Raw genomic sequence first — 19,064 nt, 5'->3', positions numbered from 1 at the left:
ATTTTTTTTATACAATTTTTGATATAATAATTTGATTTTACCTAATATTTATTTTATTTCACTAATTTATAAGTCGTAACTTTAATGTTTTAAAAGTGAAACTTTAATGTTAAAAATTGCAACTTTAATTTTTTTAGGCTATTTTATATAAGAATTTGCATTTATCTAAAAATGTAATTTTAACGGTTACTTTAACTTTAGTCCTAATTTATGAAACTTTATGTCCTTACGAGTGTAACTTTATCTCTTGACGATGTAACTTTATTTTAATATGGTGATTTTGGATATATTACCTTAAATTTACGTTATTTTAGTCCTATAAAAGTGTAATTTTAATCCATGTCACCGTAACTTTAATACTTTAAAGGTGTAACTTTAATCCGTATCGGTGTAACTTTAGTCTTAAGCCGCCACCAACTAATAACAAAAACCACCTCCACCACCAACCACCACGACGTCCCCTCCTGCACGACCACCACCAGGCCCCACCAGATCTGGAAAAAAAAAACAACCACCAGATCTGAAAAGGAAACAAAAAAAAGGAAGGGAGAAGACAACGACATCAACACCACCACCATCACCATCCCCATCCCCACAAATGACCCACTACCAACAACCACCACCACCATAGATCTGAAAAAGAAAAAAAAAAAGAGAAAGGAGAAGGGAGAGAGGCGGCAGCCACCAACCGCCCCCAACCACACACTCACCACGACACCATCAACAATCACCACCACACGCCAACCAAATCTTAAAAAAAAAAGTAAAAGAAGAAGAAGCGGGCAGAAAAAGACGAAGGGGTGAAGCAAGGGGAAGAAGAAGAAGAAAGGGAAGAGAAGAGGACGACGGAGGCGGCAGAAAAAGTGAAGCAAAAAAAGACATTTCGGCAGCCGGTGGCAGAGAAGAGGACGACAGAGGCAGCAGCGGAGGAAGTTGGCAGATCTGAAGCAGAAAAAAAAAATTTAACGGATGGGAGAGGAGAGGAGGTGCATGGTGTGGTGGTTGAGGGTGTTGGAGCTTGTGTCCTCCACAAATTAGTGTGATAACATTTATAAATCTCTTATAGGTTCACAAGGGTATACTTCGTATTTTATCAGTTGATTAACGATTACCTAATAACGGTTGGCTTGCTAGAAAGTTTGACGTTATTATCATACAGATGGCGGTGATCAACTGGACCCTAAAAGTCACACCTAAAGGATGTGTTTGAGAGATGTGATTATGGAAATGTAATCACATTGATGCCTTATATGACTAAAAGGTTAGTTCATGTATTTGATTAAACAGTTAGTCAACGTGTTGATGAGACGATTATTTAATGCCGATTAAATAATATTAGCTGAGACGAATTAACTGTATATTCGTAAATTGAATATAATATGTTATATTTAATTAATGTATATAATGTTAGCTTGGACGAATTAATATGTTAATTCGTAATTAAATGTAATTGGTTATATTTAATCAGCAAATTATAAATATGCGATATTTATAGTTAAAGTATATATTATACGATATTGTCATAATAAATTATTATTGACCCGTATTAATAAATCAACTGCAAGCTGTTGTATGTAGACTTATTAATACGGAATAAAATAAATGACAATTTATAAATAATACACTTTATATACATTTTGTAAAATACCAAAATAAGAAGATTTAATCGCATTATTTTTGGTAGGTTGACAAACCGAAAATAAGAAGAGAAATCCTCTTATTTTCGGATATATGGGCCGAAAAATTAAAAAGAAAAATCTACCCTAATCACTCCACATACACTGTTTAAAGGGAGATTAAGAGGAGCATTTTTCAAACCTAATTTTAACCTAATTCTCTCATCAAAAATACACACAAAACCCTAAAGATTAATCAGTTAATTTGGGGATCGATTCTAGCAAAGAACAAAGGCATATCTCATATCATCTTGGGTGCAACTGATAGGAGAATATTATTGCGATATTGTTCATAGGCCATATTAGCTAGGACCGAAGGTTATTTCTTAATTCTCTAATATTTTGTTTATGTAATTTTCTTTTATGACTAGTAACCATCTTTATAATATCGTTATAATCCTTATAATTAAAGGGATGCATACAGATAATTCCCACAAGTGGTATCAGAGCTTAGGCCACGATTTTATTTTGATGATTTTCATAATTGAATTTAAACAAAGTTGTTGAATAGAAAAGAAAAAAAAACGACTGAATTTTTTTTTTTGCCGAAAAGATTTTTTTTTTCCAGCCATGTATTGTTCTTGTTTTTAATGATTTATTTCCATTTTGATTTTTCATATTGTTGTTTTAATCAGTTAAAATAATCATATGATGAATTTGTAGATGTTTGATTTAATGAGGATTAAATTGTAATGTAAATGGAAATCGTCTTGTTGATGATGTTAAATTTGTTTTTTGCTATATAGTTTTTGGCATATATGGTTAATCATGTTTCATTAATTTATATGCTAATCTTGTTCTAATAGAAACTATAAACGAATTTGTTCATCTTATTGTTTTTCGGTTTTAGGGCTTAATGCCGAGTGACAAAAAGAAAAAAAAGTTTCTGTTTTTTTTTTCGTTTTGCTGATATGCCGAGAAAAAAAGAAGGAATATATATTTTCTGTTTTTTTTTGTAATTGCCGAAATAATAAAAAAAAAGGGGTTATTGCTGTTTTTTTTTGTTTTTGTCGAGAGCCAAAGAAAAAAAAAACTGTTTTTTTTTGTTTTGGCTGGATGCCGTGAGCAAAATATAACAAAAAAAAAAATTGTTTATTTTGGCCAATGATTATCATTATACATCATTTCTATATTTTGTATAATAGTTTGTTGTGAAAAAGTTCACATATTAAAGATACCTAATTATTTTAAAGAGGTTTAAAATAATGTGTGATTAATTCATATTATAGGTGAATATGAATTAAGATTGAAATTAATATGATTAATTGAGGTATTGTCACTTAATTTGATCATTTAAATAGGTGATTTGTGTAAATTAATCTACATAATTAAGGAATTATGTCTTGCATGTTTAATTTATTTAGTTGATGCATTTTTTTTAGTTGAATGAATCGTTGAATGAATTTATTTACGTATTTTTGCAATCGGTTGTAATTTGTAATACCTAGTGTGGCCTTAGTCAAATTATGTTTTCGTAATGATGGAAACATAATTTTTAATGTAATTTGAGATCTCGTATCTCCGTTTGGTTTTCTTTATTTATTACGGTTTTGAAATTAGAATGTAAATAGGTTTATTGTGTAATTTTAAATTGTAATTTTTGAGAAGACTAAAGATGGAGATTGGAGCTCACTCCCGCTACATGGATCAAGATGGAACATCAAGACAAGCTTCCAGGGTCCAAGAATGTATTCCAAAGTTGTATTTATGTTCATTTTGATAGATAGGCCACACTAGGACTTTATTATTGTTTTTATGTTTTCATTCCTATTGCTTTTCATTCACATGATAGTTTTTGCATCATATTCCGCCTAAACCAAACCACCTACTACTAAAATGCATGAAAATTGACTCATATAGGTTGAATGTTAGTTTTCATGGACATACAGATGTCACATACTTATTAAGCCATCACCTTAGTTTATTCATTCTCGCATGCTAGATATTAGTTCACTTAAAATGAATTAAAATAAAGTTGATGGGATCTTCCTCTAAAGCGGAAATTGAGACTAGTCTTTATAAGGGCAAACAACTATGAATCCCTTCTTCGTCGGTAGGCATAATATGACCCCTTCTACGTTGGCTTAGTTTATCTCAACATTATAGTCCGAAAAATTTCTCGTGATTATGATGGACTAAAGATAGAATTTACATAAATTTATCGACCAAGAATTCTAACAGTAGAATTGGCCAAAAGGTTGGCTTATCAATTTACAAATAATTGAGTCTTGGGATCATTTATATAATTCTTGAGGGAGGTCAATTGTATAAATGTTTGAGTCTTCGCTTATAACAGTTTTGCATTAAGACTTAAAATCATAACGATGCATATGCTTATTATTTTTATTCTTCTTTTCGCAGTGTAGAATACGTTTATTTTGATAATACTGTTACAACAAATGGCTGGAAATAACGAAATCTCAATGCCGAGTGCCACACTTGGACGCGAGTCGTGGCTTAAAGTTTTTATGGACAACATGAATCAGTTCACGCGACTGAAGAATGATGGGTCCAACTTTGCGGACTGGGAGGCAGCACTACGGAATGCTGCCATTGCTGACGGTAAGCTCAAGTACTTAACTGAGCCAATACCGGTAAACCCAGGCCCCAATGCAGGAGTTAACGAGTCACTTGCTTATAGTGATTTCGTCATGGAAGCGGGTGCGATAAAGAACGTACTCATCTTTGCAATGGAAACCAATTTGCAGAGACGCTTCATTGCCCAAGGTGCAAACAAGATTTTCACCACGCTCACTAACGAGTTCTCAAAAGCACCGAGAGTCGTTACTTATGAGCATACCTGTCGCTTCTTTAATGCGAAACTCCAAAATGGCCAACCGGTTAGCCCACACATTCTTAACATGATTGAGAATGTCGAGAAATTGGAGGCACTTGATTGAAAAATCAGTGAAAGCATAGTCATTGACCGAATGCTTCATATTCTCTTCATGATGGTTTTGCCCTTTTCAGGGCGAACTACTACATGAATGACTTGAAGAAAAGTCCTCATGAGCTACACTCACTTCTCGTACAGACCAAGAAGGATATGAAATTGAGTGGGAGCATGAAGCAGGATGTTCTCATGATTTCCAATAAGAATAAAGGTAAGGGCAAAGCTCCAGGCGACCTAACTGTAGGTAAGCCAAAGTTTAAGAAGCCAGGAAACGGTAAGAGTGGGCCTGGTGAGACTAGTAGCTCACAGGGTAAGGCAAAGAGCAAGGGCGGTGACATTGAATGCCACCATTATCACAAGACTGGACATTGGAGGAGGAACTGTCCTGTGTACCGTGAGGACATAAAAGTAGGCCGCGTCGTTCCTGTTGGTATGCAAGTTTCGAAACTTGGGTACTTGATACTGGTTGTGGTTCTCATCTATGTAATCATTTGCTGGGTCTAAGAAACATCACACCTCTCGGAAAGGGTGATGTGGACCTGCGAGTCGGGAATGGAGCTAGAGTTGCTGCAGTCTCGAAGGGAACATATGTAATCCAACTCCCTAGTGGTTTTGAGTTATTTTTAAATAACTATTACTATGCACCCAATTTGTCTAAGAACATTATTTCTGTTTCCGTACTTGATAAGGACGGTTTTTCATTTTTAATAAAGAATAATAGCTGTATTTTCTCTTTCAATGAAATGATTTATGGCAAAGCAGTTTCCATGAATGGAATTTATATCTTAGATCAAACCACGGAAATATTACACGTGAATAATAAGAAGTTAAAGGTTGGTGATAAAGATCAAACCTATCTATGGCATTGTCGAATGGGACACATAAATGAAAAACGTGTAAAGAAACTCGTCGATAATGGGACTATTCCCGCATTCTATTTTTCTACATATGGCACGTGTGAATCATGTCTCATTGGCAAAATGACACGAATTTCCTTCAAAGGTGTTGGAATGCGCGCTAGTGACCTATTAGGACTCATACATACTGATGTTTGTGGACCTATGTCAATTACCGCTAGAGATGGCTATAGATATTTTATCACTTTCACGGACGATTTGAGTAGATACGGATATGTCTACTTAATGAAGCATAAAAGTGAGTCCTTTGAGAAATTCAAGGAATATCAGAACAAGGTTGAGAACCAACTGGGTAGAAAGGTTAAAGAACTCCGTTCAGATCGGGGTGGCGAATATCTTTCAAATGAGTTTGATCAACACCTTAAAGACTGTGGAATCGTTTTACAGTTAACTCCACCTAGAACACCTCAATTGAATGGTGTGTCCGAACGGAGAAATCGAACCTTAATTGATATGGTTCGATCCATGATGAGTCACACGGTAGTACCTGATTCATTATGGGGTTTTGCTCTTTTGTCAGCTGCTCTTATACTTAACCGAAGTCCGACTAAAGCTGTCGACAAGACTCCATATGAAATGTGGAGGGAACGGTCCTCAACTTGTCCTTTATTCGGGTTTGAGGCTGCGAGGCTTATGTCAAGTGGAGACACGAGAATAAGCTCGGCCCGCGATCGGTCAAGACATACTTTATTGGTTATCCAAAAGGAATGTTTGGTCATTACTTCTATTCGCCTACTGAACATCTAGTTTTTGTTGCGGCTAGTGCGACGTTCTTAGAGAAAGAATTTCTCGAGAACAAGACAAGTAATAGAACCTTCGAGCGGTCGGAGATTCCAGAACCAACAACCGAGGAACAGATGGAGGAAGTTGTTCCTCCAACTGATGATACGGTTAATATTCCTGAGGAACCTAGGAGGTCGGGTAGAGTCTCTAATCCTCCAGACAGATACATTGGTATGGTCGAGGAGAATGATGTTTTGCTCCTAGAGAGTAATGAACCCGCTACCTATAAAGGTGTTATGGCCTGTTCTGACTCAAAGCTATGGCTCGAAGCCATGCAATCCGAGATGGACTCCATGTATGAGAATGACGTATGGGATCTTGTTGATTTACCTAATAAGGTAAAACCTCTACAGTGCAAATGGCTTTACAAAATAAAGCATTATGTAGACGCGCAACCAGATACCTATAAGGCACGACTAGTGGCAAAAGGTTTCACTCAAGTGCACGGATTGCATTATGATGAAATTTTTGCACCTGTAGTCTTGCTACGTTCTATTCGGATAATCTTAGCGATTGCCGCTTTTCATGACTATGAAATTTGGCAAATTGATGTGAAAACCGCCTTCTTAAACAGTTATTTGGAAGAAGAGTTGTACATGGTGCAACCCGAAGGTTTCATAGTTCCTGAACATCCTAAGAAAGTATGCAAGCTTAAGCGTTCCATTTATGGCTTAAGCAAGCTTCTCGGAGTTGGAATCATCGTTTCGACCAGGTGATAAAAGAGTATGGTTTCACTCGATCGGTCGAGGAACCATGCTTATATATCAAGTCGAGTAGGAGCAAGATTGTATTCTTGATATTGTATGTCGATGACATACTCTTGATTGGGAATGACATTCCTCTCTTATCTTTTGTTAAAGGATGGTTGAAGAACCATTTCCGGATGAAAGATATGGGTGAGGCACAACGCATATTGGGAATCCGTATCTACCGAGATAGATCACGACGGACGTTATCATTGAGTCAGGAGTCTTATTTGGATAAGATTCTTGAAAGGTTCAGCATGACCAACTCCAAGAAGGAGAACCTTCCAATGACGTCTGGGATGCAGTTGAGCAAATCTCAGTCACCCACGACGCCTGAAGGGATTGCGCGCATGAGTCGTGTTCCTTATGCATCTGCAATAGGATCAATCATGTATGCCATGATATGCACACGTCCAGACGTGGCATATGCATTGAGTATGACGAGTCGGTACCAAAAGAATCCAGGTGAAACACACTAGATAGCAGTTAAAAACATCCTCAAGTACCTACGGAGGACTAAGGATAGAGTATTGACTTATGGAGGCGATACTAAGCTATGCGCAATCGGTTACGCAGATGCTAGCTTCCAAACGGATCGAGATGATTCAAAATCTCAGTCCGGGTTCGTCTTCACTCTTAATGGTGCTGCGGTCAACTGGAAGAGTTCCAAACAGAGTGTTGTAGCAGATTCTACCACTGAATCCGAGTACTATGCCGCTTCGGAAGCAGCAAAGGAAGCTATATGGATGCGTCAATTCTTACAAGGACTTACGATAGTTCCTAGTTCGAATGACCCGATCACCATCTATTGTGACAATAGAGGTGCCATCTTCCAGGCTAAAGAGCCTAAGTCTAGCAACAAATCTAGACATGTACATCGGAAAGCTCACCTGATCCGTGATTACGTGGAGCAAGAAGAGATAGTGATTGACAAGATAGCTTCGGATGATAACATTGCGGACCCTCTCACTAAACCGTTGAATTTTGATAAGCATGAAGGTCACGTTATTTCCATGGGAATTAAACGTGTTCCTGAGTTGTAGTAGTTGATTATGGATTTGATACATTATCTTTTTCATATACTATTTATAACTTCATCGTTTTTATACTATTCTGTTTTTCATGTGGATTGTACTGACAACATTGAACGCCACAAAGTGAACTGAATTACATTATATTTGTTTTGGTCCGTAATCGCCTTAATGAGCTGATAACTCTGGCTATTATATTGTGCAGTCGATTGATGGTGGGTTCAACGAGCCATAAGTCAATCAGTTGGCTGATTGATCACAAATACGGGTTATAACGATACCTCGTAGGACAATTATTTTTGTGACAACGTAATGGAGTCCTAAATGTTTAAAAACATTCGGTGCCAGGTCGTGGATTGGACGTCCATTGTGTTCCTAGAGTCGATTCTTTTGACTATCGACTGTCTCTTGAGATTAAGGCAGTTTTTGGGTGACTTTGGTTTCTTTCTCATGGTCTGCCGTAACTGGAGACTAAGTAGATTTTTTCTGGGTCATTTCATACTGTGCTTACATCTGCAGGATTCGAGTTGAGGAAAATATCCAACCCTTATCAGGTTTAGTTATTTCTCAGGGCCACTCGAGGAGTTGTAACTGAAATGCATGGCCATGCTCGAATGATGATTCGTTTATCAGTTAAGTTACTCTCTAGTCGGGGAAACCACTCTTGATATTGATCACTTGTAAAATACGACCTTTGTGAATACGGATTTTGCAAATTGTTTTACATTGAGTGGGAGAAATTTTAGGATATGAGAATCGGTTATCGCACATACACTTGTGAGGACAAGTGGGAGTTTGTTGGAGCTTGTGTCCTCCACAAATTAGTGTGATAACATTTATAAATCTCTTATAGGTTCACAAGGGTATACTTCGTATTTTATCAGTTGATTAACGATTACCTAATAACGGTTGGCTTGCTAGAAAGTTTGACGTTATTATCATACAGATGGCGGTGATCAACTGGTCCCTAAAAGTCACATCTAAAGGATGTGTTTGAGAGATGTGATTATGGAAATGTAATCACATTGATACCTTATATGACTAAAAGGTTAGTTCATGTATTTGACTAAACAATTAGTCAACGTGTTGATGAGACGATTATTTAATGCCGATTAAATAATATTAGCTGAGACAAATTAACTGTCAATTCGTAAATTGAATATAATATGTTATATTTAATTAATGTATATAATGTTAACTTGGACGAATTAATATGTTAATTCGTAATTAAATGTAATTGGTTATATTTAATCAGCAAATTATAAATATGCGATATTTATAGTTAAAGTATATATTATACGATATTGTCATAATAAATTATTATTGACCCGTATTAATAAATCAACTGCAAGCTGTTGTATGTAGACTTATTAATATGGAATAAAATAAATGACAATTTATAAATAATACACTTTATATACATTTTGTAAAATATCAAAATACGAAGATTTAATTGCATTATTTTTGGTAGGTTGACAAATCGAAAATAAGAAGAAAAATCCTCTTATTTTTGGATATATGGGCCGAAAAATTAAAAAGAAAAATCTACCCTAATCACTCCACATACACGGTTTAAAGGGAGATTAAGGGGAGCATTTTTCTAACCTAATTCTCTCATCAAAAATACACACAAAACCCTAAAGATTAATCAGTTAATTTGCGGATCGATTCTAGCAAAGAACAAAGGCATATCTCATATCATCTTGGGTGCAACTGATAGGAGAATATCATTGCGATATTGTTCATAGGCCATATTAGCTAGGACCGAAGGTTATTTCTTAATTCTCTAATATTTGTTTATGTAATTTTCTTTTATGACTAGTAATCATCTTTATAATATCGTTATAATCCTTATAATTAAAGGGATGCATACAGATAATTCCCACAGAGGGTGGCGGCAGAACTGGTGTCGGGTGGTGGCTGTGGAGTTGGAGAGAGAAAGTGGGGAGAAAGAGAGAGAAGTGAGAAATGTGTTTGTGAAGCAGTGAAATGAAAAATTTAGGGTTTTGTTGTGTTTTTATATAGGCTCCTATTTTGAGATTTAATCTTACCCGTTGATTTTTTTATAATCTCATGGTTAGAATTAGGACTCATAGACTCAAATCTATGGAAGGTGGACTTAGTTGAACCTATATATATATATATATATATATATATATATATATATATATATATATATATATATATATATATATATATATATATATATAGATCTGGGATCCGGTGAGAACAATAATTCGGTGAGAACGGTGAGAACAAAATTCTACATAAAATCAATTTGTGCTACACGAAATAAATGTATCTGATTTCTATAATGATGTATCTCAAACAAATTTTAATGTACCTAGCAATTAATTTTGTGTATCTATGTTTAGATACATTAAAATAGTGCCCAGATACATTAAAAATTAGTGTAGATACATTGAATTAGACGAGAAACCAACGAAGGAGAGGAGGTTTGCTAGTTGTCGTCCACGACTTGCTGTGTGTCGGTTGCCAATTCATTGAACCCCTCTGATGCGACCACTGCCACTATTCATCGCATCCTTCCCATTAATTCGTTTTATATCAGTCGATTAACCAATTGAAGTCCAGATCTACAAATTTTTATTATAGATTATTAAAAAGTAATAATACCGTCAAGTCCGTACGAATATTTCGAAAATGAAGCGTACATGGGTCGTCGACGATAGGTCGACGATGACGAAGGTGTGGTTGTTGGCAGCAGATAAGGTGCCGACATAGGAGGTGGTCAACGCCGGCAATTCGTCGGCATTGTCGGAAGTTGGTTACTGATGAATGTAAAAGTGAAGGTGAGTATTATTTGATGCCTTGATGGGACACGTGGGTTGAATTAGGTAAAAAGAGGGGTTTGTGGGTTACATTTGATGTTCGATACATTTTAGGTGATAGTCAGTTATGTGTGACGTAGATATAATATATATATATATATATATATATATATATATATATTCGTTCTCACCGTTCCCACCGAGTACTCGTTCTCACCAGATCTTGACTATATATATATATATATATAGGAATAAGATCATGTGAGGATACACTATCTTTTTGAGGATTGAGGATTTCGTTACAATATCAGAGGTTTTTCAATACAATATCAGAGGTTATTCGATAAAATATCACAAAAAAAAACACCTCTGCAAAAAAAAATTATAATTTTTTTTAAAAAAAAAATTTTTGGGCAAAGGTAAGATTTTTCGTGATATTGTATTCACTAATCCTCAATCCTCAAATATTTAGGAGTTCTCACCGGATCCCTCTCTCTCTCTCTCTCTCTCTATATATATATATATATATATATATATATATATATATATATATAGAAATAGGATCATATGAGTCCTACTTCTTAAGTTTTGTCCTTGAGTCTTATTTTGAGCTCTTGGATGATAGAAAATAGATGACTGAGATTAAACCCAAAAAACTAACTACCCAAATAATTAATAATGTGTTTTGAAAGCCCCAATTCCCGATGTAAAATAATTAATCACTATATTCCCATGTTTCCCACTCTCTCGTTACTCACATTTTTTAAACCAAATTTTCTTGAAATTTCTCTTCTTCTTCTTCTTCTTCTTCTTCTTCTTCTTCTTCTTCTTCTTCTTCTTCTTCTCTCTAGAGACGAAGCTCGATTTTGGCCAAATGGGCCATGGCCAGGGTGAATGTTTCAAAAATAAGTAATTAATGGTAATAAATAGATTAATAGGCTGTTGTAGAATAAGGGGAAGAAGCACTTTACGCAAGTTTGGAAACTTTACTTGAAATCATGGGTTCGACTTTAGCGAGCGCTGTTTTTTTTTTTAAATAATTTGTTACTCGTATTTATTTTAAAAAAATTCTTATTTACCGTCTTAAAATAGATTTGTCGGCATTTATGTTTTGGATTTGGTTCACCGTCTAGATAAAAAAATGCTTTATATATAAATATGGAATAAGTCTATTAAAAAAAACAAAAGTATATAATTTAATATAGTTACATAAAAACAAATATTAATTTGCATATTTCGTGAAAATAAATATATCAAAAATGCTAAAATAATGATATGAAATATGTGATAAATGAGTATAAACATGGGTCGAAGTGGAAATCGGCCCTAGGGCTGGTCCATAGGGGTGTTTGCTGGGTCAAATGACAAGAGCCCAAGTCTAGAAGAGGCCCATGAGAATGAAATTAGAAATCCGCTATATTGGCTATACCTTGAGGCCTTTTGTCAAATAAAATTTACTACATACAAAAAGTAGAATAAGGGAAGTGGTCCAGTGGTTTTACATCGTAATAAGACGTCTTGTGTTCTATTCTTCATATCATCTTTTTGAAAGAATTCCAATTTTTGCAATTTTTTACGATTAAAGGGCTGAATGATAAGGTACCTCGTTCAAATTCTTCAAATTCAAATTCATTTTTTCTTCTAAACTTTTTAGAGTTCTTCAAAAATCAATCTCATATTTTAAATTGGGGAAAAAAAATTAGTGTTCTTCAAAAAATAAATTGCGTCTGTTGTTTCGTTTATTGAATTTTATTAGTACTAGTAATTTTTGAAAATCGGGCCCCATTTTATAATTTTGCCTAGGGCCTCAATATATTTAGGACCGGCCCTGGTTGTAATTTCACCCTAGCTTCGTCCCTGCTCCTCTCCCTGTTCCATTTCTCACCCTCCATGCTACCAACAAATCACAAGTAAGCAAAGCAACCACACCCCTCATCCTATCCATAACCAAAAAATTCAGCGCCTTTCTTCGTCATGTCCACCTTAGATCTATTTTTTTTTCATTTTGTGTTTTAAATAGTAGATTTACCAAAAATAAGAAACTTTTGAAAACAAACCACATAAATACCATATAGGAAGATTTCGAATCAAATTGAGTCGACTATGACGGAAATGACGACTGTTTTAGGACACTCAAGCTCACGACTCTTAGGTGTAAGCCTTCTCAATTCTCTTTGAACATTTATTAGTATTCTAATTCTAATGCTTTATAGTTTGTTTATGCGGGCATATTGGTACAAGTTATCATTTGTTTCGCCTTATTTGATCTTCGTCATCATTATATATTGACCCAACGATGTAAACATTTAGGGAGCGTGATTTGAGATCGAAGACGAGTTGGTTGCTGCTCGATTTAGGGAGCGTGAATCCGGTTTTTGACTCCGAGTTTGAGTGTGATGCAGGGCTCGTGCGATAGATCGGAAGTGCATCTGAGTTGTTGTTGTGTTTGTAGGTGAAGACGAACATGATGGTGGTTTTAGTGTGTGAAGACGAATAATGCTTGAATCAATTGAAAAACATGTCGTCAACTGGAAGGATGTTGAACTATTTTATGTTAAACACTTACATTTGGTGGATGAACACCTTCCAAATCAAAGTTCTGTAAATAATTAATTACTAGTTATTCTTATACTCCGTCCGTTTTAATCATGTGTTTACATTTGATTATAATACCCCTCATAAAGAATCTAAAATGTGTAAGTTTAAGTTTATAAGGGTTTACTTCAAGTTTTAATAGGTGTAACTTCAATTGTATAGTGTGTAACATTATTTTTGTGAGGGCGTAACTTCAAGTATATAAGTAGTGTGTAACTTCAATTGTACATCGTGTAACTTCAGTTTTGTAAGGGTGTAACCAGGGGCGGACGCAAGAACTACTTATAAGGGGGCACCCAACAAAAAATACATTAAATTGAAATGAACAGATGGTAAACGAGGCAGATGTGGTGCAAACACATTGATGTCGTTGAATAGATGGCGCATAACTCTTGTGTTTTCCCCCGAATTTTCATCTCTAAATTGAAATGATGATGTAATGGTCTATGAACATATGCGGTGCGTGAATCCATGGTTGGCTGCGCAAATCCATGGTTGGCACAAGTTGTTCGAAGATGGTGCGCGAATCCAGACAGGAGATTGAAGGTGGAGGTGGTGCGAATATGGTTCAGCGGTTTTCGTCGGAGCTCCGACGACGGCAAAGAAGGAGCTGGGCTGTTCTGGGCTCGGTTCGGTTGGTATGGTGGAGCAGGAACACGATGTTGCTCGGATGAGTGCGTTGATGTCGATGCTGCTAGTACGAATCTGATTGGAGCATATGGTGGTCGTGACTGGTGGACAAGATGGAGCGACATGGTGGTGAACGAAATCGAGCAATGTAGGTCTAGGCTCGGAATTCGACTAGCGGTAACTCGATTTGGTTGAGTCGATTGAGAACCTGTTGTGGGCACCCATGGAGGTGTTTGAGTGGTCAATTACATAGGCAGATTGTGAGATGATTTTTTTGGACAGTGACCATTTATAGAGTCCACTTGTTGCCTGGTCGTGGCAAGGATTTCGAATTATTCATTCGAGTCAATTTTTTAGACTTGCGACTATTTGTCTAAGTTGGTACAGATTTCCGGTGGATTAGGTTTTTGCTCTAGGTCGCACCGTAAAAGGAGGCTAATGGGCATATACGGGGTCATTGTGATCTGTATCGAAAGAAGTAAATAGGTCAATAGGATTGTCCACCCATGTCAGGGTTTTTATATCTCAGGGTCACTCGAGGAGAAGTGACTGGAAATGCGTGGCCACGCTCGGATAAGTCTACAGTAGATTATCCGCCAGACAGTCATTCTCCTGATCGAGGAAACCACTTTATGATATGATCAAATGCAAGAACGACCTGAAAGACATCTTGCATTGAGTGGGAGATATTTTTTGGAAAAGAATTGGTAGCGCACACTTATGTCGGACAAGTGGGAGATAGTTGGAGTAGATGTCATCCAAAATAGTGCGTCTACATCTTAAATATCGTAAAAGGAATATCTAAGATTTATTTTATTAATTTGTCAGTTGATCAACATTCATCGGTAACGCTTGGCTGACTAGAGTTTGACGTTACTATCGTGTGACGATGGTGTTCAACTGATCTCTTTCGGTCAGACCTATATGATGATGCTCAGGATGGAGTAATTAATTATTTGTATATGGATACGATTTAATTAGTTTCTTGTATAATATTAACTTATGATTAGTCAAGTGATTTTGTTATTTGATGTCGAGTTACGAACTCGAGCCAAGAGCATTTATTATTTAATTATACGATAATTAATTAATAAATGTTAAAACAATAATTTAATAATTAATAATTAATTAGCTAAATTATTTCGATATGTGTGTATGTTTTGAGGTAGAGGTAATTAGCTAATTAAACTTACAAGAGGTTGTAAATTTAGCTAATAGAGTTTTATGGGACACATTTTATATTGATAAAATGGTCTAATAATACTTAAAAGATGGGCGTATATTATTTGTTAATTTATATTATTTAAGTGTTAAATGATTAAATTAATATTTAATTATATAAGATAATTAAATTAATATTTAATTATATAAGATAATTAAATATAAGAGTTATAAGCATTTGTGGGACAAATATTGGAAATCGAAAAGGATCTAAAGTCTTATATGAGTCATGTTATCAATATAAAATGTGACATCATAGTCCACTACTTTTTGTATCTCAATTATTTACACTTAGTGGTTAATAAATGCCACCTCATACACACATACTAAGTCTGAAAAAATTCCATCAAATAAAATCACAAAAATATAATATACATCTACTAATATTATTAGTGTAATAATAATAATATATATTATACATACTTGTTTTATTTTACCTAGTTAGAAAATTAGAACAACTTTGAGCTTAATCTTGGGTGCCACCTTAAGGAGGCCTTCTACTTTAAGGGCTAAGAAAGGAGGATCATCCACCATTTTAGCTCAAGAACTAAAATAGGAAGGAGTCATATTGTGGTGCACATATACTGCCTTTTCACAATGTGAGGAAATATGCTCTTATTTCTCTTAATTAATGTAATTATATTGCATGCGTGTAGATTTAGACGACTACATATAAATTAACTAGTAATTTTAATGTCATTAGAAGAGGCTAATGAGGGTCTAAATACTAACACCCAAAACCACAACTTCAGCACTATCATTCCAACACACTGGACTCCTACACTTCCTCCCGTACAACGCCTCAAAAGGTGTCATCCCAATGCTCGTGTGATAGCTGTTGTTGTATGAAATCTCTATCATATCTAGTCTATCCAACTCCCACCAAATTCCATCGCACAAGCTCACAACATGTCTTCCAAAGTCTTGATAGTTCTCTCAGTTTGACCATCAGTCGCAGGATGAAACACCGTACTCATCTTTAAGGTAGTCCCCATCAATTCCTACAACTCTTGCCAAAATCGTGATATAAACCTCGCATCTCTATCCGACACTATATCCTTTGGTACCCCGTGTAACCGTACCGCATATTTTCTGTATCCCAGAGCTAGCTGAATATTACTCCAAGTATCTTTCGTTTGAATAAAATGAGCTGACTTTCTCAAACGATCGACGATAACCCAAATCATTTGTTACCCTACTAAGTCCTCGGTAACCCCACGATAAAATCCATAGGAATCAATTCCCATTTCTATTCCGGTACCTCAAGTGACTAAATCTTACCTTGTGGTCTCCGTTGCTTTTCTTTTAACCTCTGGCACGTCAAACACAAAGCCATAAACTTTACGACATCTTTCTTCATACCGGGCCACCAAAACGTCTTCTTCAAGTCCTTATAAAGCTTATCCCCGTCCGGATGCACCGAATAAGGAGTGCAATGAGCCTCTGTCATGATCAACTTCTTTAAATAAACGTCACTAGGTACACACCACCTCCCATCGAAGCTAACACTCCCATATATATGGATAAAGAATCTCGAAATTGTACCATCTACTACCCTTGTCTTTTACTCTTGAATCTTGGGATCAAGTTCCTGTTTCCTTTTTAAGTCATCATAAAGTTCAGGCTCGATAGTCAAATAACCGATGGCATCTCCCTTGCGAATCATATGAGTCCCCATCTTAGTCATCTCATCCCTTAGTTTCATCAGTGACATGGTCGTGCATAGCAAATGCACACTCTTTCTACTCACAGCATCTGCAACCACATTGGCCTTTCTTCATGATAGATGATCTCCTTATCATAGTCCCCAATTAGCTCCATCCACCATTTATGACGCATGTTCAACTCCTTCTGAGTGTAGATGTACTTCAAACTCTTATGATCTGAAAACACCTTAAAGGTTGCCTCATACAGATAGTGCTTCCAAATCCTTAGAGCGAATACAATCGAACCCAACTCCAAGTCATGAGTACGATAGTTCTCATCATACGGCTTCAACTGCCTCGAAGCATAAGCAATGACCTTCCCATTTTGCATCAAAACACAACCCACCCCATTCTTCGAAGCATTGGTATAGACCTCAAAGTTCTCACTTCCCTCAGGTAAAGCCAGGATGGAAGCTGTAGTAAAATGCTCCTTTGATGTTTGGAATGCGGTCTCACAACTCTCATCCCAACGAAATTTGGTCTCTTTCCTTATCGAAGTTGTCTTAGGCCTAGCGATCTTAGATAAATCCTTCACGAACCTCCTGTAGTATCCATCTGAACCCAAGAAACTACGGATCTCAGCAACATTTTTCGGTGCTTCCCAGTTTGACATCGCTTTGATCTTACTAGGGTCCACCGACATGCCATCTTTTGAAATCACATGACCCAGAAAAGCCATCTTTTCCAACAAGAACTCTCACTTGGATAACTTAGCATATAACTAATTATCTCGCAAGGTCTGGAGTACCAATCTCAGATGCTCCTCGTGTTCCTCCTTAGTCTTAGAATAAAACAATATGTCATCAATGAAAACCACCACAAACCTATCCAGGAACGGACTGAAGATTCTGTTCATAAGATCCATGAACACTGCCGGTGCATTATTCAATCCGAAAGGCATCACCACATACTCATAGTGGCCATACCGCGATCGGAAAGCTGTCTTAGGAATATCGTCATCTGCAACCCTCAGCTGGTGATAACCCAATCTCAGATCAATTTTGGAAAACACCTCAGCCCCACTCAACTAGTAAAAAAGATCATCAATCCTCGACAGAGGATACTTGTTCTTCACGGTAACATGTTTTAGCTCTCTGTAATCGATGCACAACCTCATACTACTGTCTTTCTTCTTCACAAATAGAACTAGTGCACCCCAAGGTGATACACTAGGTCGAATGTATCCCTTATCTAACAACTCGTTCAGCTATTTCTTCAATTTCTCCAACTCCTTTGGTCTTATACGGTACAAAGCCTTAGATATAGGCCCTGTCCCCGGTTTAAGTTCAACACTGAAGTCAATGTCCCTCTTAGGAGGTAACTGATGTGAATCATATTTGAGCACATTTAGTCCCCGAATTATCCTCGTTCCCATGCTTTATAGCACAAAATTAGGTCATTTATTTTCTTTAGTTTCCCATTTTGCATATTCTTTGAGGTTTTGTCCCTTTGGTAGGAAAGGAGTGCTAACCTTGCATTTACATGGAGAAATGGAGCTAAATGGATCGCATCTAATGACCAAGCATCAAAGAGAAGACCAATACTAGAGGCCTAAGTAGATAATAAAGTGAAATGGGTAATGATGAAAGGATCCTTGCATCCCCCAAATGAGCCTTGCGGATTGGGAAGAAGCCAAAAGAAGACTAGCTGACTGCCCAGAGATCCGTACGGATCATACACGATCCGGGTGTCTCCCATCCTCAACATCCGGGCATCTTTTGGCCAAGACGAGCGGATTGCAGCCCATGGAGCCGAGCGTCTTCCAGCGGATCCGAGCGGATCAAAGGTCAGAGAGCCCGTGCCACAGCTCAAGACGCACTTATCGTGGCAGGACTAGCACGAGAATATGCTCATTTCCTTCGAGAGGAGCATTTCCTCAACTTTGGTTAGGGTCTTAATAGTCATTTAAGCCCTTAGTAACCCTAATCTTTTTACCTAATTTTTAGTATAAATACCCCATTATACTACCTAGATTAGCATGCTTTTCCAATCCATTCTTAATGACCTCTTAATTAGTCCTTAATACTCTCAAATTAGTTGTAATACAATTTATCAATATTAATCACATCTTAAT

The 19,064-nt window shown here is 36.4% G+C and overlaps 1 protein-coding gene across 1 annotated transcript; it reads right to left on the bottom strand.

The window, feature by feature from the left end:
- Positions 1-16,848: 16,848 nt before the first annotated feature.
- LOC141590207 (putative mitochondrial protein AtMg00860) lies at positions 16,849-17,669 on the bottom strand. The gene is made up of 2 exons (XM_074410814.1): positions 17,378-17,669; positions 16,849-17,039 (listed from the first exon to the last, which is right to left on the bottom strand). The coding sequence occupies exons 1-2, from the start codon at positions 17,667-17,669 to the stop codon at positions 16,849-16,851; spliced, it is 483 nt and encodes a 160-aa protein (XP_074266915.1).
- Between the last annotated feature and the right edge of the window lie 1,395 nt (positions 17,670-19,064).

This window comes from Silene latifolia, chromosome 7, assembly GCF_048544455.1.
Source record: "Silene latifolia isolate original U9 population chromosome 7, ASM4854445v1, whole genome shotgun sequence".
Classification (NCBI taxonomy): Eukaryota; Viridiplantae; Streptophyta; class Magnoliopsida; order Caryophyllales; family Caryophyllaceae; genus Silene; species Silene latifolia.
This window is presented reverse-complemented; position numbering and strand designations above follow the sequence as displayed.